The sequence below is a fragment of the Oxyura jamaicensis genome, chromosome 17 (genome assembly GCF_011077185.1).
Source record: "Oxyura jamaicensis isolate SHBP4307 breed ruddy duck chromosome 17, BPBGC_Ojam_1.0, whole genome shotgun sequence".
NCBI classification, from domain to species: Eukaryota; Metazoa; Chordata; class Aves; order Anseriformes; family Anatidae; genus Oxyura; species Oxyura jamaicensis.
This window is the reverse complement of record NC_048909.1, coordinates 6,360,025-6,382,033: the sequence shown is the minus strand read 5'-3', so window position 1 is coordinate 6,382,033 and position 22,009 is coordinate 6,360,025. Positions and strand designations below refer to the sequence as shown.

The window sequence follows — 22,009 nt, the reverse complement described above, 5'->3', positions numbered from 1 at the left end:
GGTTGTCTGCCACTCAGGTACCCAGGGATACGTTCCCCAGGTAGAGGTTTCCAAAACACATAATCCTCCAGGATCCTGCCTTCCAAAACCGAGCTCCTTAAGGCATAGGAGTAAAACCACCTCCCTCAGCGCCACGGCCCAGCTGGGGCCCCCAGCAGTGGTGTGCCCAGGGGGTGAGCTCTGGCTGTGCCCTGCTGCGAGCAGGAGAGGTGCAGGATCCGCCAGGGGCAATGCAGGATCCTCCAGGAGCGGTGCAGGATCCTCCAGGAGCGGTGCAGGATCCTCCACGAGCAGTGCAGGATCCTCCAGGAGAGGTGCAGGATCCTCCAGGAGCAGTGCAGGATCCTCCAGGGGCGGTGCAGGATCCTCCAGGAGCGGTGCAGGATCTGCCAGGGGCAATGCAGGATCCGCTGCACCCAGCTGCAAGGAGGCAGCGAGGGTTCTGCTGCCCACCAGCATCCCTCGCAGCTGCTGGTGGGGTGTGGGTGGCTTTTTAGGGACAAAGGCCCGCCTGCAACTCTTGCATCAACCCCATCAGATTTTAGTTTGGCCCCCAGAGCTGCTGTAAAATGCCCTGTGCATTCCTTCCAGCAAATCACCCATTTTTGTGATATTGTCCCCGAGCTGTGGTTGCGGTGTAGCGGGGGGGGGGGTCCCTGCGTGTACACCCCCAGCAGCTGGGGCAGGAGCACGGCTGACGTCCCACACCCTCCCCTTGCAGCACAGACCTTCTGGTACAAGCTCTGCTGATGCAAACCCGATGTTACAGGGATTTCATGCTATTTTAAACTCTGCCCTGTCTCCACCACTGAGAACACTGAATAGAGAGCTCGGATCTCGCAGAGCAGAGAAGAGGAATCAGAAACTGTTCAGGCCTGTCACTTTCTCTCCCTAATTAGTAGCTTTAACCCTGCTATTGCTTAAATAACACCACCAGCAGCATTTCCTGGGATGCAGTGACATTTCCACAGCCAGGGGAGCGCAGCCCCGGCCCAGAAAGGCTCCTGGGGCTGGCGGGTTTGAAATCAGGCACTGGGGCACAAACCAAGCTGCCCAGCCGGACATGAAGCCTTTGGAGACAATTCTTGTGCCGGAGAGGACATCCAGCACAGGGCCAGCCATCGAGAGCAGCTCTGCAAATCCCCCCAGGGCTCCCCACGGCTCCCCCGAGCACGCAGCCCGTGCAGCACAAGCTCGGGATTTTTCCTTGCTCGCAGCACACCCTCCACTCCCCAACGCGCTACCATGGAAATCCTGGAAGCGCCGGGTCCCGCGGTGACATTTGCTGCCTGTCACCGCCGCGCTGGCGCAGGGGGAAGCCGCTGCCTGTCCCCCCGGGGCCGGGAGCACGCTCCACGCCTCGCCGCGGGAACCGCGTGGGCCGCGCAGCCAGGTCTGCGCCTGCAGGGAGCTCGTCCTTCCCCAGGAATTCACTTCAGGGTTTAATAAAGCAGCCAGCTCTTCTTTTTTTTTTTTTTCTTTTTTTTTCTTTTTTTTCTTTTTTTTTTCTTTTTTTTTTTTTTTTTTTCCCCGGGACACAGCGGGGTCGCCAGGCTCAGGCACGCCGCCTTCGCTCCACGTGGGCTGGCCACGCTGCGTGCATGTAGCGAGTGTCCCCAGGCGCCATCACGGGGCTTCCAACACGTCCTTGTTGATTTTAGCATCGGGATTAGGGTCTCCTCGTCAGAGCAGCACTGCATGCAAGCAGCAATGCTCGGCCCCCTCCCCAGTGCTCTCCAATTTACCAAAAGGCCTTTTCCTCCCTTCTCCCCCCTGAAGATGTTCTCAGATCTGAAACCCGGCGGTGCTGCAGGGCTGGAGGAGCCGGGGGTGCAGCCTGCGGGTCCCTTGGGCACGGCCAGCACCAACACTGCTGCCATGTGGGGACGGGGCAATGCCCAGAGCTTGGCCAAATGTGCATTTAGATGGGAACTGGGGCAGGAGCTACCCCAGGGAACCTGGTGCTGGAGGCGGCAGCGGCAGGCAGCCTGTGCCAGGCCATGAACTCAGCGAGCAGAGCGCAGCCCAGGCCGTGCCTCCTGGGGAAAAGCCAGATTGTGCTGTGCCTGAAAAACCAGGGAGTCGGGCGGCAGCGAAGCCTCGGAGCCTAGGATGGGGGAGGAACGCACGCGCGAGGTTAATTATATCAACTGCAAAAAGAGCGGCTATTTTAAGGTTAATACTTAATGATCGTGAGTCAGAAAAAAAAAAAAAAAAAAAAAAAAAGGCAAAAGAAATCATCGGCGTCAGCACTGGCCGCTCCACCAGACAAGCTGTGGTCACTGCTGGCACAGAGAGCCGCTGAAATAGTTGCTTTGGAGTTGAAAAAATTCCAGGGGAATGAGTTCAGTTTCCTGGTGCCACAGCCGCGAGCCGGGGAGGCAGGAACGAGTCAGCTGGGCCCGGTCACATCCTCGCCTCCCCCGGTGTCCCCCTGGGCTCAGATCATTGTACCCAGGTGTGTGCTTTCATGGCAAGGGGGCTGCGGGCAGATCCAAACGGGGCTCTAAAGCTTCAGGGTTAGCAACCGGGGGGTTCCCGAAGCTCTTTTAGGCTTCACAAACGGGTGACTGATGTTGCTCTTGCTTTGCCCCTGGTTTCACCGCAGCCACATCAAACACTGGGCGCCCGGCCCTGGCAGTCACATGCAGAATTGCTTGGGTAACTGAGCCACACACGGCTAAAAACCAGGCCTTATAACCCCAAACCAGGACACGAACGCCAGCAGCTCTCCTGGCTACCAGCAGTATGAATTCAGATAGCACAGCATGTTAGTGCCGATACGTAGCATGGTTTTAGACAAAACACAACCGACCCAAAGCACAGCAGGTCTTCGGGTAAATGGCCGCAGCAGCAGCACCTGCGGGCTTTTTTCCCAAGGAGAAAAGGAATTACAGATGGTGAAACTCCAGCCGAGCACGGAGGAAGGCCTGGAGTCAGGCACCACCACGCACAGGCTGCCCATGCAGCCGCAGGACTGACGTGCAGCCGCTGCGCCGAGCGTTACAATTTGCTACTCTATTAATTTCTCTGCTAAATTCTATTTTTTTTTTTAATTTATTTTTTTAAGACTGCTCTCTTCGCAGCCTCCAGGGTTGTCATTGTTATGCTAACGTGGGAACCCAGGAGGGGTGGCAGTGGGAGCCCATCAGTGTCAGCGCGGAGCATTTGGCTGAGACAAAGCCAAGCAGGAGGCAGCGGCGCGATCCTCCTTGGTGGCACACCACAGATCCCAGCTGGGGAAACACCTTCTCTTCTTTTCTCTTCCCTTCCCGCAGTGCAGGAGCCACAGCCCAGCCTCCTGGAGCCTTCAAACACCTACTGGAAGCAGGCGGCACCTCGGTGGGGAATAGGAAAGGCAAAGCTCCTCGTGCCGCTGGCCCAGCACGCGCTGCGCAGCGGTGCCTGTGCGAGGGAAGATGCCAGCCGCACGGGTAGCAGCAGCTTCTTGCAGCCAGGACACCCCAAGACACCCCCACAGCGGCCACCAGCAGCCTCGGAGCTGGAGGAGGGATTGGAGAGGCTGCTTTGACGTGCCGTGAGCGTGCGAGGTTACGTGGGCACCATTCGCCAATTCGAATGCCCCGCTCCAACAGATGTTTTTACCAAAAAAAAAAAAATACCTGAGAAGCATCCCTATAAACGGCAAGACTGAGACCTAAAGCTTTTATTTTTAGAAATACATCAGAGCCTTCAAAATAGGGAAGCTGCTTCCCTGCCTCCATCCCTGCTCTGAGGGCAGCTCGGGGGCCGCCCATTGAATTTTCAGCGGACAGCGCAGGGGAGCAGTTGCGGTGGTTTTCGCTCCACGAGCCAGGTGGGAGGCAGCCTGTTTCTGAGATTACCTGCGAGTCGTGTCCGACCATCAGCTTCTCGGTGCAGGAATCCTGCCTGCGGTGTACACCCTGTAGGTGGCAGTGGCCCTGCTGCAGCGCAGCCCCAGGAGCAGGGCAGCGCCGCTCCCCTCGGCTGCTTTTAACGCAAGAAACGAGCTTTTTGAGCAAGCTTGGCAAGCAAACGGCGCTCTCCAGCTATTTCTGTCCACCCAAACCCCAACCTGCTGCCATAGCAGAATTAAAAGAAACCTCGAACATGCAAAAACCTTCTTGAACCTATTTTTCAAATTTCCTCGCCATCAGAGGTTGTGCGGCTGCCTCCCACGAGGCTGCTCTGATTCACGGTTCCGCACGAGCACTGTGGGGCTGGTGAATCCCAGCAGATAATTTCTGCTCAGCTTCTGCAGCAGCAGTCGAAACCTCGACTTGCCAGGAATACAGATGAGGGAGCACGTTCCCCAGCCTCGCCGTACCGGGGCCCGTCAGCGCTCCTGCCAGGCAGCAGCCCAGCTCGCTCGAGGTATGCGCAAGGTTTAATGGTGAAACAAAAAGGAGCCTCCACGGCAGCGATCAGGCAGGCAATACGCTTCCCACGGAGATAAGCAAATGGAAAAAGACCAAGTCGGGCATTTAGTCCAGCTCACGGCTGATAAGGGATGGCTCCCCGCAGTGTATTTAGGAGGGATCTGTCCAGTCCGCTGTTCATTATCGGAAACAACACACAATTTCCTCCATTTCTCCGGGGACCACTGTTTGCAGCAAAACCCATCTCGTTGGCAGGAGGCTTCTCCTGACGTCTTTTTTTTTCCTCTGCTTCCATTCCTTCTCACCTCTCCACACCGTAGCCCTCGGGCCCCACTAAGAATCCCCAGCCCGCTTCCGCGGCTCTCCCCGTTCCGTAGAAGTTTGGCTTCTCCCGGGAGATGCGGATCGATACCTTCATTAGGAGCCGAGCCAGGTGGGGGATTCCTCCCGAATTCCCAGAGCTCCACAGCGGAACAAAGCATCCAGAGCAGCTCCACGGGAGAGGCATTGTCAGCCAGGCAGCAGCCGAGGCACCAACATTTACCTCCGCGCCCTGCGGGAAGAGCAGGGGCTGGGTTTGTAGGGTGCCAGACTGCCAGCGGGCTATTGTGCTGCCCTACTAAAATGGCTGGAGACCGCAGATGGTACAGAAGATCAGCGGCTAAGAGCAGTCTTCCTGGGGAGAAAAACAAAACCAAACAAAAAATATCTTGTATTTCCCTGGTGCAGAAGCCCCATGATGTTTAACAGCTCCTCCCACCGAGGATGCTGGAAGTCTCTTGCCGAGCTCAGTGCAATCATCCCAAGAGGGAGCAGCAAGCTCTAAGCTCTCTGCTCCATTTTGATGCTCACCTACACCACCAAACACCACCGAACAGCCCCCCCGGCATTCCTGTTCATTTCGTTCAGCAATGCAGGAGCCATCCTAAGCACTGCATCTCAGCCATCCCTCGAGAAATATTCCACGGGGGGAAGCAGTCACAAGCAGCGCCACCCCGAGTCACCTTATTTGCCATGAATGGGACTGCAGGGAAGAAATGGAGAACGTGCAGTTCCCATTGTTTCAGCCACAGGAAAGCCTTCGGCTCCTGACTGAGGACCCCAGCATCAGGAGCAGCTGTGCCAGCGCAAGCTGTGTTATTACCTCGCTGTTCGAAGCAATTTGTCTTTATTGACCATGCACTATACAGGGCACCACAACACGCTCCTGCTCATTAGAGTCTGTCAGTCAGAAGGCAGAAGAAGGGAAAAAGCAAGGTTGAAGGAGAAGACGGATCTTCGCAGTCATGAAGATAATCTTGCTGGAGCGTGAGCGCTGGCAGCAGGCACCCTGTCCTGCAACGAGGAGCTGCACGCGATCAACACAGCTCAGAATTTCAGTGAAAGAAAATCCTGAGAGCAGGTAGAACCATTTACCTCCTCTGGTCAGGACACCCCCAGACGTGCATTCAAACACGGCACGTTCAGGGAAGCTTCGTTAGGGCTCTTGTTTTTTCTCACCCAGTCCTCCCAGATGATCTCAGCCTGCAGTCAGCCTGAACCTCACCGAGCTCTGTTACCATCCCGGCTCGCCTCCCACCAGGACAGGCAGAAATCAAGATTTTTCCTACATAACCCACACTTGGCCTTAAGCTCAAGTCTTCTCACAGTTCAGTCCCACTTGATGTAACCCTTCCCCTTTCATTAAAGCTGAACTGGCTTTGGCCCAGTACAACCAGCACCCCTGGAGCCCCGTGCAGTGCAGCAGCCACGAGGTTGCTGCCACTCTAAGGGGAGATGCTTTGAGGTCAAACATACAACAGACAGAAAAAAAGCAGAGGATGTGCAGCTGGGAGAAAGCAAACCCCCCAAGAACTACCTGCATGGATTTAGTCTTATTCTACAGCAGGCTATTAAGTCCCCAACCCATGTACTTTTTACAGTTTAGCTCCCCAGTAAAACACCACCCACCCAAAAGCTCCAGGCGACGCACAAGCGGCTGCTTGGGATTTGCAGGGGAGAGAACACAATCTATTTCTGGCTCTACCCCTCGGTGGTAGCTTGGGAACTATAGGATAAACTGCAAAGCGTTCCGAAGACCTACATTCGGTGACGAAGGCCATATGCTTTTGAGGCAGGGGGTGGATCGTCAGGGAGAGCACTTTATGGAAATACTCTGCCCTCCTCGTCCCTGCCAACCCAGGCAGCTTGCAGAACCGAAATCCATGCTCAGACCCTGGCATCTCACGAAGAGAGCTACAGAAGTCCCCAAATTCCCTCAGCCTAGCCTAAAAACAAACCCGCTCCTTTCTTTAAGGCAGTACTTCTACGGAGATAATGGCACCGGATCCACAAGGTTATTATGGGTAGAAACCTGTGTTTTTGGTAAATTGCCTCTGCTCCCGAGGTTCAGAGCACCAGCTCTGTGTCCTCCCTCACCCGGCAGGCTGACACCGAGCCCCGTGGCACAAGGAGCTTCCGATGCTGGCTGGCAGCAGCGAGCCCTGGCTGTGTCTGCCTTCCTGACTGGCCGAGCCTGCAGGGCTGGGAGAAACACTTCATTCATTCGAGCCTCAGACCACAGAAACGCTGCTGACGTTCACCTTACAAAGCCAAAAGGCTCCTCTCAAAGATTACGGGTACGCAGCTGATTTTTGTGATTTGGCCCCTGTACCCACAACGATAGCAACGGCTGCAAGGGGATATCAGGCACGGGGAAGATAAGGACTTGAAAACCAAAGGTCAGCCCGGTTACTAGCAGTTCAGAAGCAGACAAGATGCGTTGAACTTTCTAGTCATTCAATCTTTATTTTATACATTCGAATCACAGCAGGGAAGCCACGTTGCACAGACCATCCTGATTTATATCTGTCTTGCTTCTCTTCAAATACTGTTTGCTGTTCTTTTAATAAAGCTTAAAAAAAAATACTGAAAAAAGTTACTTACACATCCAAAGATGAACTGAAGAACAGGATAGTTACTGGTCACCAAAAACCCTGAAAGAGGACCTTGCTGTACAGGAGTCTGAGCTCTTTTGGAGATCATTTCCTAAATGAATTCAGAGCTACGTTGTACAAGGTGCCCTAAAGCTGCTTAATGATACAAGATCTGGAATTAATTATTAATAGGTACTGAAGGGAAAGGGAGGCCATTTAGACCCATCCTCTGTTTTGATGGAGCAGGTACCAGCCCAGCACGCCAGTGTCCTAGCTACAAGAGGGAGTGCTTCGGACAACGTGGAGGTCAGGCTCTACTTTATTACACAGACAGCAGAACACCAAGTGAAATCCCACAGGAAAATATTTATTAAGAATTGTCCTTTCTACAGGATTGCTGCAGTCAACACATAAATGGGTTCTTCAACCAGTCAACCTACAAGGAGTGACTCTTTTCCTCGGCCACCTTCTTCTTGTACCATCACTTCCACCAAGTGTAGCATCTCAGTACTTTTCTTAAACCCTGCTCCAGCCACTTGTGAGTACACATCATGCGGAGTTCTTACAGGATCATTGCTATTTCCAAGCGAACTACACGGGGGGGGGGGGGGGGCACAGCTCTCTATATTACTAAGTGATTAATAAGCCTAACAGCATCATAACCAGCAGCTACAAGAAAAGCCAGATTAAACTGATTTAGCAATCAACCCCAGGGAACACGGGAACATCGGTCAAGCACCTCTGGGGTCCATCGCCTCGGCTTTCGTGAGACATTCGGGTTGCTGAAGTCACAGGGTCACAGCTTTTCGGCAGCAGACGTCCAGTTACGTTTCACAAATCACTGTGCCGTCCCCCTACTGCAGACCGCGTCTCCGTGCTTTTTACAGAAGTGAAGGATGGGGAAACAGCTTATGATTGAAATGGAGGTCACAATGCAGAATCAATACAACGTTCGGTAACAGCAGTCTGTTAGCTATTGTTACAGGTCAAACTGAAGGAGACAAACGAGGCAGACTGAAGGAGCGTTTCCTTCAATACCTGCGCTTTTACCTGATTTTGTAAGAGCTAAGCAACTTCAGTTCTCATAGAGCTCAACAGAACCTACAAATACCCAGTATTTGCTTCTAATGCAGCCAGGCAATCTTCAAATAGACACATGCTTTGTCCATTTGATCGCCACGGTTCAGCCTGCATTTCTCCTCTTTACGAGAAGAGTACCGTGAGGAAAAAGAAGAGTTAACACATTAAAAGCCTTCCATTGGACTTCCACCAGGTGTGCACACTGGAGTGGTTAGGACGTGCCCTTTCGCGGCCAGCAGGAACGTTACAGCGCTTGACATTTGGTGGATGCGGGCTCAGGCTACAGAGTCCACCTAGTTTAGAAAAAAAATACACCTCCTACCTTCCTAGCTCGAGGACAAAATACTGCAATGCAGCAAATTTTTACAACATGCTCCCGGGGTATGCCAGCATGGAAATCCAGGGACAGGGGCAGTCAGATGGAGAGAAACAGCGAACAATGCACTGCGCGGATCACGACATGCTGAGTTAGATGACAACATTAAAGAGCATCTTAATAGGACAGCATGTGGCTCCTTCAGCTACGACTGCTACGTTTTGAGGAAGCAGCAGCGACGTTCCAGATGACCCCATTATGTCTTCCTATCTTTTAATGTGTCTCTTGATGAACCATCAAGGAAAATATTTTCAGGTCTGAAGAATGCAAGAGCCTGGCAGCTGCACTGCAAGGTTTCCTATGGAAGACAGCTTGCTGAACAGTCACAGCAGTAAGGAGTCCGTCAGTGGCGTTTGTATGCCATCATCAATAGGGATTTATTGGGGCATAAGCTGCATTACAATTGGAGAAGGAGCCAATCTTTTTTCTCTGCAGAGGGTGCCGAGCACTCCACAGCAGCAACATATGTGAACGCACTCACGGCCAGTTACTCAGCGCTGCGCCAGACCTCCCTTCCCTGGGCTCCTCTCAGCCATGCTGCCGTCTACTCAGGGATTGTTTTGGCTGCTCGCTTCTGTAGGAGGCAGACAAGAAAGTAAGGCCGCATCCCAGAATGATCTGCACAGCCACAAGCAGCTCTTCTACTCTCCCTCCCTGTGAAAGAAAGTCTGTCTTCCTAGCAGAGCGACAGCAGTCAGCATGGGAAAGGCAGCCACCGCGATTATCCCGCTCGGTGAGCTGCTGCTCTCCACCAGCAGCAGTCGTGCACTTGCCGCTCGTGCAGATGTAGGTTTGCCTCGGGAGGAAGGGAGCGGTCCTCCCGTCGATGCTGCGTGGCACAGCACACACCGAGCTGTGCACGAAGCTCGGCTGCAGCCACCCTCTCCATCCTTCGACATCCCAGATGCTGTCCGATCCAACGTGCAACCGCACAGGGCAAATTTTTCAGCCTGCTCTGAGGATTTCTACGCTATAAAGTGGAAATTCACTTTGGACATGGCTGCAGTAGGAAAATATACCTTTTTAACTTGTATATCCACATTTCTTTATTAATGCATAGGTCTGGCAAGTCACTGTTGCACTGCTGGCTAGCGCCCTGCATCAAGTACCAGCTGAAGTTGGTTGTGCAGCGGGTTGCTGGAGCTCAGAAACAGCTCTTCTGAGAGCACTTGCAGAGCCCTACCGTAGCTTTTCATGCCAAGACAGTCACCCATTTCTTGGCCTCTGACTAGGAAGGCAGGGTCTTGGCAGACACCACTACACTTTATGCAACGTTAGCAGAAAAGTGCACATAAAGAAACCTGAGACTAAGGTAAAAGCATTTGTCCTATCAGCGGCTTCACTGATGCTGAGGTACGGAACCGGCAGCTGTTTGGAACCAGCTCGGCCCACGCTGGGACCCCAACACAGCCGCCGGTGTTTTGGAGCAAATCACACCCATCAGAATTCCCCATTCCATTCACAAAAGGCATTAGGAGGTTCTAAGACAGCATCGTGTCTGGATTAACAATGTGTTATTGCACTTCTGTTCCTGACAGCAAATCCTCCCATACCTCAGTGCTGACAGACTTCAGGTCTCCTGGGCTACTCCGGGCAAAATTTACAGCCTGTTTGAGTAGCCCTTTGGGAGCAAATAGTGACACTTCCCCAGGGACAGAATAACTGCAGAGGAGAGGATTGCTTTTTCAGCTGTTGTATTTAGCTGTATGATGTGCTGGGGCTGCCTACGTTTGTTTATAGATTTAATTTCTCACACCTCAGCTACTTAATATGCAAAAGAATTTCTTCTACTGCAGGTCTAAAAGGGTGTTACATGATGTATGAGCCTTTCTAGCGGTGTAGCCTCTGTTTTCACTAAAACTTTATCTTCCTAAGACAGCGACAGCAAAAGCCAAACCAGCACTGCTGCAATTACTGTGCAGTTACAGCCGAGGAGAAAAATATAGAAGAGGACTCTGCACCAAGATAGGAGGGTTATTCTTTTGCTTTATCTGAAGAAAAACCAGCTCCGGGTATCAAAGCAGGTAGATTCATTTCTAAGAATTTGATGATGAATAGAATCAATACCAGGGAAAAGAAGCTGCAACTGGAGAAAACAACGCTGCTCTTCAAACAGCAAGTCTTGGTACAGAGTGCTCGCTTGTTAAGAGCTCTGCAAACCGTGTTCAAGACTGAGAAAGTGGTTCAACGTTTCAAACAAAAAACAACCCTGCCATACAAAAAAAACCTCACCCGCTTCTAAACTTAAGGAATGAAAAAAGCTTGCTGTAGTCCTTTAATCAGCTGTGCCCCAGAGATGCAGTCCCCTCAGTCAAAAAAAAAAAAAAATCTAAAAATGTTTCTTAGACATCTTGGCACATCTGAAGCTCTGTGATGATGCCTGTCCCTGTATGTCTAATACCTCCACGTGAAGATTAAGGCTTCATTAGGTCAATGAGTTATACTTGATTTATTTTTCTTAAAGCTTATTCCCGTTACATCCGTGAACCACTTCTGTCCTCCCACAAATTAACAACTCATTCCTATGCCCTACTGCTACAGCTACAGGCACCGACTCGCCTTTCTAGCGATACCCAGAGCACTAGAGATAACACACTGCATTTGTATCGTGTCTCTAAGTTCAGATTCCACTGCAGATTTGCAGCTGATAGAGAAGACTTCTGTACTCCCAGGCTTTGAACGTTCTGGCCATAACCCTCTCCTTTCCTGAGGAAAACCACATTTATGACTGGGAGTTGCACTTGCCTGGTTTTCACAGCAATACCGTTTTGACCGGTTCAGCTCACCTTCAATAGCTCTATCACTACATAGCCAGAGAGGTACAAGTCGCCATCCAGAGAGGCGAAGCAACTCAGGATAACAGTGAGCCAGAGATTCATGCTACAGTACGTTTGCTGGACAGATTTCTGCTGGAGATCCTGGCACTGCTTACACGGTGCCAGGAAGGAGTGGCTTTTGAAATACCTTGAAAATATTTTAGAACGCAGATCCAAGTACTTTTGGTCACAGCATAAAATTCAACGTTTAAGACTGCATGGCAGACCCCTAAAAAGTAAGCCCAAGTCCCACACCTCTCGTGTCCTTGTCAGGTGGGCACGAATCAAGAGCAACCCAATTAACAGTGGAGAATTTACATTAATGCTTGTTGGGCTACAGGCTGGTGTTTTTAATGAAACCAGTTGCTTGCTTTCTATACACCAATACGTTTGAGAACCTGAAGTGTTCAAGTGGAAACCTGCAGGAATAAGAGAAAACACTTCTCAGTGTTCCCACCGATGTAAGCACTGGTGGAATTCATCTGATCCAATCCCCCATTTAGTCGGTATAATAACTGCAGTTTTTTCTACTCATTTGTTTTGCTATATTTTGTCCAAGCCAAAAGAAGAGTTTAAAAAAAATAATAATACTTACACCTCTTTTCTTCTTTTCCCCACCTTCTGTGATACTTTGCATTTCCCAGCATACGTTACGTAGCGTGTGTATATATATATGCACATTATATAAAATATATACTTTACATACACACTAAAGATCTCTCTTTGTGTTAAAATTACACATTCTGAAGAACGCAACTGCAAACAATTCAGAATACCTAACTGATCCAGAAAGGGGAAAAAAGAATAAGCTACCCCAAATCCCTAGGAAAGCTTCACACTCCTTGCAGGTACCAAGAGATCCCATTTCCTTACGATCAGAGGAATAGTTAGATTTCTGCACTGCTTTGCTCCCCCTAGGCACACCCCACTCTGCAGTTTCAGTGTTGGGAAGTGCTAGTTGCTCCCTTTCCACTGAATAATATTAATAAATTAAAAAAAGTTTCTGCAAAAGTGCTGCCTTAGTCCAGTTCATCATGCCATGTTTTCCCACTCGCCCCGCGGCTCTGCTGAACCATTCACCACTTTCTTGACCTTCTTCATGCCCTCCATTACTCCAGAAGTCGTCACCCTGGAAAAAAAAGGACAACATCAGAACAAAATTTGAACTGTAACACCCATTTTGCCAATAGTTCATGCTTTCCCTGCACTCTTTACCCAGACCTACCAGTCTTGATGTCCTGCCTTTCCTATTGCTACCATTTTGCCGACCAGGCGTCATCCTGGCCACACCACTGATGGGTGTTGGGAGCACGATGCTGCTGTCTTTTGAGAGCCTCAAGACTCTCCTCATCTGTCATTAAGCTAGAACAGACATATGTAGGCTGGCTCGCAGTTTCCTGACCAGACCAGGTGTCACAGCGTTGAGAGAGGGCCAATCTTTTGTGCTTGGCAATGGGAAGCACAGAAGTCCCGACAGCCTTGGTGTGCCAGGATCTGCTAGAGCTGTCTAGACAGGAAGAACTACCACCGAGGCCAGCTGACTTAGCTGAGGTTTTATCATAAAGATTGTTTGTCCATTTACGCTTTTCAGGGTTCCGATCAAAATAAACTACAGCATGCTTTAAAAAGAAAGGCTCATGCTTATGGATCCGTATGCCAACAGTAACCATGCCACAGTGCCATCTACGCTGCTTTTACCTCCTGAAGGAGCCACCCTCAACCAACCCAACAGACCAAAGAAAACCAAAGTAGCAGACTGCAGAGAAGGATCAGAGCAAGAACAGCATGTAACATCAGAAACAAACGTTTAAGACGCTTGTGTCAGCACAAATGAGCACAGCTCCTTAGTTAAAGCTTCTTCTCATGGTGGAGGAGATAAAATCATGATGGACTGGTAATAGACAAGGTCTAAACTGCACTCAGCTGAAACCACATCATTTAGTTTCCCTCTCTAATGTAGGGAAAGCTGTATCAAAACAGTATTAGAGACACTGCAATGGAATAAGCATTATAATATTTGCTCGTACTTGAAAGAAGTAAGGGGTTGTTTGGTAAATAACCAGCTGGTATCACATTAAGTTTGAGCAGCTTGCTTAGAAACTTTTCGCTCTACAGCTGGGCACCCTTAATTCTGTGCATTAGAGCTGCTGCTGCATTTGGAATGCTTTTAACGTGTACAACGTCTTACACAAACGCACACGCTGTGGACACTGCCCCACGTGAACGTTATTAGCTTAATGCACACCAACTCCTGTTAATAGCAAAATTACTCAACGAACGGCAACAAAACAGAAGAGAGGTCACCCCATTTATACCAATCCAAGTCTGGATTTGCCATGGCAATCTGGCCATTGAACTACAAAGCCTCATAATGCTGTTCAAACACTAGGCAGAGCGATCTGTTTATCCAGCTTGAACAGCACCACTACTCTCACAAGCAGCTTGGCTTTCCAGCAAGCTCTTCAGTCCTGTACCTTTCTTCCCCGCTACACAACACAGGTTATTCACATGCACCCTACATATGCTCTGTTCTTTTGCACAGTACGATTCTTATTCCACACAGCTATTTTTTCCTACGAGTGTGCTGCAAAGGTTATTTTGGATGCTGGAAGTACGAGTAGCAACAGTTCAATGCGTTTACGAGGGATGCCTGGAAGCATACGTAAAACTGTCCTGTTCGATGTCGCCGCTGCCAGTCTGTGTGTGCTTTCACCTGCTGTTTATCACGTAAGAATATTTGATCAGACCAGCTAACAGCATTTTCACAGTATCTCCCAAGAGAACTAATCTTCAGATACACTCTTCCGATAGCGCCCTTAGTCCCACATTAAATATCAGTTTCTGTTCATGTACTCTCTAAGAATAATTTGCCCAAACACAAACCAGTACATTTTGTGATTCCCTAGTGGCAGCAGAACTGGGATCATCCGTGGTTAGGATGCTTTAGAGTAGGTCTGAATAAGTTTGTGTTCAAGGGAATAAAAAGGGTCAGAAGAGCACAGATCAGCTACCAACTTTATTCCCTATTGAAATAAAAAACCAGGGAGATTAAGCAAGCAGGTTGCTTAAACAAGAAAGATGGAGAATTAGTAAATGTTCAGCTGGAAGAGATCACATCAAGCTTCTCAGCACAGAGAGCACACAGATCTCAAGTTCTCCCTGTTGACAGTGGTTTTCTCACAGCCACATAGGAAAAAACTGGGGAAACATGAGCTAGACAGATCTATCAGCGTAGATGCATAACTAATTGGAAAAGCATGCATTGAGATGTACTTAATGGTTTCCTGTCAAAAACGAAAGAACATTGAGTGTGGTTCCAGAGAGGTCTGTCCTGGGTTCACTTCTACTCAATATCTTCAGTAATTGCCTGGGTAATGGAATAGAGAACTTGCTTATTAAATCTGCAGAAGACACTAAGAGCTACATATTTGAGAACAGGACTAGAATGCAGAAAGGTTCTGGCAAATTGAAGTAATGGTCTGAAAATTATGGGACAATGTAGAAAAACAACTATAAAGTTTACTCTTCAGAAATAACTGACTTCATAACTACAGAGTAAGGAGCTGAGTATCAATTCTTCGGGGATGAGTTTAAGATTATAATGAACTACAAAAAAAAAAGCCACTACTACAGCAATCCAACAGCAGTCCTAGTAGGATATATAAATAGGTGCTTTGCACATGCTTGACACCAAAGCAGTGCTAACACTTGACTCACATCTAGTAAGATCCCACCGGGCACGGAGTCTAGATTTTAGCACTGTACTTGAATGCAATTACAACCCATTATACATCACGAAGATAACAAAAGCGATCAGAGGTAACAGCTCAAAGGGAAAGATCCATTTCCTACGTTCATAGGGGGACAGGACAAACTGATACATAATGAAATTGCAGCCAGGTAAAGCCATGCTATTTGTTTCCTGCACCCCCGTGCAATGATAGCACCGAACTGCGAGAGATTTTGGGAGGTGGGTGGGGTAAATTCCTCAGTGAAAATTAAGGACTGTCTGTCTGATCAGTGCTATTCTTGTCTCACGACCAGCGCTCAGCATCAACCTTAAGGCCTCATTTTCTCAGACTGTTCATGTACAATGGGAGATTCTCTTCCCTCTCAGCTTTAGTTCAGAAAACATGCTTTAATGCCCAGTAAAATAAGGGCAGCAGCACCAAGATAAGAACACTGCAATTCTCAGACTAATGCCCTGGGCACTCTCTGAACTTGAGCTCTGACCTGCAACACTGCAAGTAAACATTCCTCAGCTGAACAGTTTGCTGAACTGCATTTCTAGCCCACAGATCAGTTGTAGCTCAAATGCAACAAACCCTTCTCGCTAAACCATCTCTCCAGAGAGGATTTTTGTAGCTGTCACAGAGAAAGAAAATCACTTCCAATGAAGAGCCTCATGAATCAGCCTGCCATGAAGCACAGCCTGAGAGAGCAGAGAAAAGCAGCCAGCCAGGACGTTGAGCGCAGAATAGGCTGCCTCATGACACAGCAAGAAACTCCAGATCCCGAAGTAGAAGCAAAGGTAGGTCAGCATTACCACAGCAGTTCACTATGTTGAGGTTGTTTGTGGTGCTAAGTAAACACAAAGGCAGTCTCCAAATACTCAGTAAAGCGGATTTACTGAGTTAAGAACGAAACCATTAATGTTTTTTCCTGCAATTCTTCCTCCCGCGTAAGCATCTTAACCCCGCATGCATTTATGAGCACGACTTCAACCCAGATCTGTAGAAGAGCTCTTCTAAAGCAATGCTTACTGAGCTAATGAAATAACTTACTGCAAGAGTAAAAAAAAAAAAAACAAAACTGCTTCCTCTGCCCTTCGTCACCCCACCTCATCTACTGCACCGTTTACATTTGTGTTCGTGCCCCAGAAATGGCATGAGGACTGGAAGCCTGACAGCTCTTTCTGCCAAGTGTTGCTGCACCTTTTCAAAGGGAGTACTTTAATCTAACAAACTGTCAGCAACAGGCCCACATACTGACAGAACAGGCTAAAGAAGCTGCCCGGCACAGAATGCACAGAGAGCCACTTTGTTGAAGATGAATGGCTATTGACCCTACTTGAAAAAGAACAGGCTGGTCCTTAGTTCGGGTTTAGTCATCCTCTCCTCTCCACCAGGGCAACTTCTATTGAGTCTGCTATAATTGAAATGAGTCTTAAAACATTTGTGGATGCTTTCTCTCAAGACAGGGGTGTGTTAGCTGAAAAAAAAAAAAGTAGCTTTACAAGCTTATTACAAGCCACCTTCACTGTTCGTGATTCACAGAGTATTTTTTGAGAATTACAAAAGTCTACAGAGAGAGGATTTGTGCCTCACGTTGCTTCTGTCACAGACACCTAGACTTCACATTTTTCTTTAAGCTCTGCAGATTGCCACGCTGTCCTTAGCAATATTTCCATTTACTGCCACACAGAGCTTTGTATAGTTTGCATAAATAAAAACCCTTTTAGAAAGGAAAACCACCTTAAAGCCTGGAAATAAGACGTGGAAGAACACCATGAATTCTGCAACCTTTCAACTCTTCTGCCACAGCATCTGAAGACAAGTGGATATTTATCACATGAAAGACAAAACACTCATACAATGGTTAGTCAGGATGCTGTCAGACACTTAGTCACTTGCTTGAATAAACCTTGATATTTTTCCCTATAGAAACAACGTTTAATGTTTATAAAAGCAAAAACAGGACTACCAAGATCAAGTCAAGAAGAAACTTTATACACATGCACTGTAGTGCTTCACCTATCACAGAATGTGCACACATCGTGCTTCTGAAATGTGTATGCTTAACCTCCCTGATGCAGCCAGGGAACGGAAAACAAGACACTTAGAAATTATCCTCTGCCAAGTGCCCACATGGAATGAAACTCACAGGGAATCAGATGAGAAAAAATCCAGCAAGGCTAAGGGAACAACCCACAAGGCACAACAATGGAAACTCCCAAGGCAAAGACCAAAATGCCTTACTAGGAAGAGGCTCACAAAGAATTCTGATCCTCGAGTTTCTAGCAATGTCTGTATCACTGCTGCAAGATGTAAATCACTTGATTAGTTCATTAAACTTTAAGGCCTTTTCCTGGCAGAGCCTCTAAAATTAAGCAGCTTCTCCAGTCCAGTGAAATCACTACATGTGAGAACTGCTTTATTATTAGGCCTAACAAAAAAACAAACAAGTAAAAACTCATTAAGTACACAATGCAAAGTTAATTTCAGTCTAACAGGCAAACTTGCAGGAGCCCATTTCTGAACAACCACAAATCCTGCCACATCTTCCAGTTCAGACAGTGCCTTCCTAATGAGGATGTGTGCTTACCAGCACCCAAACTCAGAACAGCTTCTTGTATAAACCATTTAAAGACCTTCAAGTGATAAGTATTGTTATGGTCACTTGGATTCATCTTTCTACAAAGAGGTTTTTATGAACCCAAAGCAAAAATAACTACGCATTTGGCAAGAATATCTCTGTTACTGGAGACATTTCTGAGAATTGAAGTCCTTGGCATGACATTTCAGGCTAGATTCCACCTCATGCATCTATCCGTGTAGCAACTCCCTAGTAAGCTCCATTTCTTCCTGAGCCAACTACGAGGGCAGCAAACATATCCTAACTTTTTTGCCCCTGCAATAGAAATTGGGGGAACATTGATTTATTTCACACAAGAACAGGTAAAGGAGATTTGCCAAACGGGAAAGAAACTCTCAGAAAACAGACTTCCGTGCCTGCACATGAATTGCAGCTATGCATTAAATGCATAACTACTAAGAGATAGTAGTTATAGAGCGTAGCAATTATAACCACGTTCAACACTTCCAGCATGCTGCACATCTTAGAGCAGTTTCTATCATAGAAACAAGTGTCATTTCTGAAACTAAGTCCTCAGAAAATCACTGCAAAGGAAATGACAGGGATTAGGCTGAGTCCCACTTTATAGCTGCTCCAGACTAATTCAGGTCCTACTGCATATGTGGTGCCTCATGGTTTAGCAGCAAAGAAGTGAACTGTGAAAAGTACTGTTAAAACCCCCGGCTCCTCAGCTCAGCTTACTTAAATTTTTGCAGAGCTACAGGCTGACCTCCATGGTAGAGGGGACCTTACATCATGCTCATTTATAGTCAGCAGACTGGTAGTTGATTTTTATGATTTGTTTGGTGGTTGCTTTTTTAACTATGAGGATTTATTTTCAGACACACTGAAAACACAGCGTTGATGACAATCTATAAGGCATGTTGACGTTCAGCAACACAGTTTGTGTTTAATCTGTTTAGCCTGGCACATCCCTGGGCATCTTTCTGCCCCATGAAATGCTTTCCCAGCTTATTCATCTTCACCGCAATGGGCAGCTCAGACATTCTCATATCACAAGCCTCTTTGGTAGTTTAACACACACCAAATAGACCCCACGTCTTTAAATATGCATACAGAACTTAATCTTTTTTCAAACAAAGACTTGGAGATTAAAACAAACTCTTTATAAACATTAGTTTTCTCAGGTCGAGTTAAGAGGTAAAAGAGGGAGGTTCTTACACAGCTTCCATCTCCAAATCATCCTCATCGTCTTGAGAAAGCTGTAGATATGGGTTGTCTGATGCTGGACGGAACTTGTACCCAGTGAGGACAAAGAACACAAGTGTGGCCATTTCATCCAGCAGCTGTAAGTAAAAACACAAGATTAAGTTCAGTCCTATGATCCTTCACGGTCATGAAACATTTCTTCTCATTCATAAGGTTCAAGATTTAATGGCCAAGAAGCCTGTGCCATAGCAGAAATAAAAAAGCAATTCCTGTCCTGTTATCATTAATCTCAGGCAAAAGGCTGTCAAGCTCTTTGTTCTTCCAGCCTTCCCTGTCACTCTAAATACAGTTACAATTCTAGACACCACTCCAGTGCTCTTAAATAACTACGGCAAGACTTGGCTTTTGAATTGGAAAAAATACATATCCCAATGTTGTTTGGTATTTTCAACAGTTAATGTATTCCAAAGACTCCCTGCACGGTTACTTGGATTATATGTTAAGAAACCAAGTATTTAAAAGTCACTAGGCAAATAAAGCCTGTAAGTGGAAAAGCAAAAGCCTATTTCACTGGCTCCCTTGGGCCTCAATTACACAGGGCAAACCTGAGTATTTTTTTTTCCTCTTTTGTATGTTCTTGATTAATTTCCTTCAGATATTTTTAATTTTAAAGACTAAGATCAATAATGCAATTACTTTCAGACATCTCATGTGTAATCCAGCAGCCTTGCTGGACAAACATAAAACTAAAAATACACTCCTGCCACCAGGAGCGATCAGTGATGAAAGTCAGGAAAAAAGAGGGTGCAGCATTGTGCTTTGAGATGTTTTGCACTAACATGAAGAATCCATTATGGATTTTTTTGGTGCAGTCATATTTAAAGATTAATAAGAAAAGAATCAAGGAATGGATGTATTTTCCTTTGCAGACAAATACCTGGTACAGCCACTTCCACTGGAATGGAACAGCAATCTTTATGAGAATTGCAATGATCCGTGTGAAGTAAATGTAACACACAATCTGTGGGAAGAAAAAGGAGAAAGCATGTGTGTGAACAATAGCATCATCCTGACTGAACCTCTTTTTCCAGAAAAATAGCTGAAGCAGTTCCCAGACAACTCATTATGTCAAATTAGCCCTATTACGCTCCTTCAATAAACAAGGAAGATATGGGCTGAGGGCTCTGCAGCTTGTTGAACATCCAAATGACTCAAGCTGTTACTAACAAATCTACGTTACATCAGGAAAATGCTTTAAGTATCAGGATTTTGTAGAACTAAAGAATCAGTACTGTAATTTATTACTCTTAACACTCATAAGAGTCTGAAATGAGACCGCTGGAAATCATTAAGAAGGCTACGCTCTCTTGGGAGGTATGCTCATGGCTCCCACTGACTTAATCAGAATCTACACGCATGCATCTCAAGGCACCATTTGGTCCCACGTTTAGTTTAGCAAGTTTATGGTACGTTATTCAAGCTCATCAATTCAACTGGCAGCTCAAACTGTCTCCAGAGGAAATCAGTAAGCATTACCAATAGCTGGAGCAAATTTAAAAGATAGAGGGATGCAACTGCTTGGAAAAGAAGGTAAGTTGCTCTGAGGATTGTAACCCAGTTGGCCAAGATGCCAAAGCACAGCACTGCCACGGATCTAGGAGCTTCTCTACCCCATTCATCAGCTATGGTAGCTTCAAACAAGTAAGCCGTCAAAAGGCTTGAACAGCTTTGATGTGCTCTGTATGCATGAGTGCAAGGTTTTTTTTGTTGTTTTTGTTTGTTTACTTACCATAACATAGTAATGTCTGAAGAGCTTCAGCTTTGCTAGGTTAATGGCAGCTGTCAAAAGAACAAAGGTTCATCAGAAAATTAATCAAAATGAGAGTTTCTCCTTATGCTTGTCTACAAGGTAAGACTGTGATCAAAACTACGACTTGGGTAATTCCACACTAGAGGTTTTCTCCCCACAGCTGTTGGGTGCTCTGAGGAATGCTAGTCTGGCTTGAATACATCTTGGCCAATCCCTAGGCTGCGGTGAACGACCTCTTAAAAAGGCAACTCACTGAGATCACCTTTACACTAAGTTTTACGTATACACACACAGCCTACAGTACAGAACCTTCCTCTAATGCTTATCTGCCTACACAACTACTTACTGTTGCCTCAGGACTGCCACAAGGACCATGCTGCTTGACGCTACCTCAGAGCTGCTCAGATCAGCTAAAGGCAGTGAAGTCAGGAAGTACTCGATAAGAGACAGAGGTTTTCCATGAGACAATCCTGCATCCAGGAACCACTGCATCTTGTTAAAATACTCAGCTGCTGTTCAACAGCTAGGCTGTATTCCCCACCACTCACTGCTCAGTCACAATTTACAAGTGGCATGAGGAGACATACTAAGCAGTTCGCAGGGCAGATGAGCGTGTTTCAAGCACAAACCCTGTGCTACGGCCCCAGGCTAAGCCGCATTTATTGGACAGATTACATCAGCTCTTGAGGAACACGGCGCATTTCATCTGAATGAGCAGAGGTCAACACCAGATGGAGCAGCTGTCAGCTCTGGTTTAAGAGTCAGGTTTTAGAGGTGCAGCAGGATAACAGATACGGACTCCTGGTTGTTTTGTGACAACATGAGAGGCAAAGAGTCCAAGATATGTTGACAGCATGCAGAGATGCAATTTAGAGCCAATGAACACATGTTGCCAGTTAGAAAACGCTGCCACTCTCTTACTTGTATTCCCTCCAAGCCCTCCTTCTGTTTAAGGGAGATGGAATTATAACACACGGTGCTGAAGTTTACCTGTGCTCCCTCTCAGAAAACACCTGCTGCAAAAATCACATCTATAAAATACTGTCTGCATTTGCACATAAGGTCTCCAAGGTTTACAACAATGCAAAATACAGTGTTATGCATCACAAACGGAAGGACTAATGACT

At 47.3% G+C, this 22,009-nt stretch overlaps 1 protein-coding gene across 1 annotated transcript in view; it reads right to left on the bottom strand.

Annotated features, from left to right (window-relative positions):
- Positions 1–7,128: 7,128 nt before the first annotated feature.
- The window catches only part of GPR107 (G protein-coupled receptor 107), a 38,168-nt gene continuing 23,287 nt past the window's right edge, over positions 7,129–22,009 (bottom strand). Inside the window, exons 15-18 of the mRNA XM_035341333.1 lie at positions 20,862–20,911; positions 20,010–20,093; positions 19,085–19,209; positions 7,129–12,677 (exon numbers count right to left, since the gene is read on the bottom strand). Coding sequence (XP_035197224.1) covers positions 12,581–12,677; positions 19,085–19,209; positions 20,010–20,093; positions 20,862–20,911 — 356 coding nt within the window. The 3' untranslated portion in view covers positions 7,129–12,580. The remainder of the gene's footprint in view (positions 12,678–19,084; positions 19,210–20,009; positions 20,094–20,861; positions 20,912–22,009) is intronic.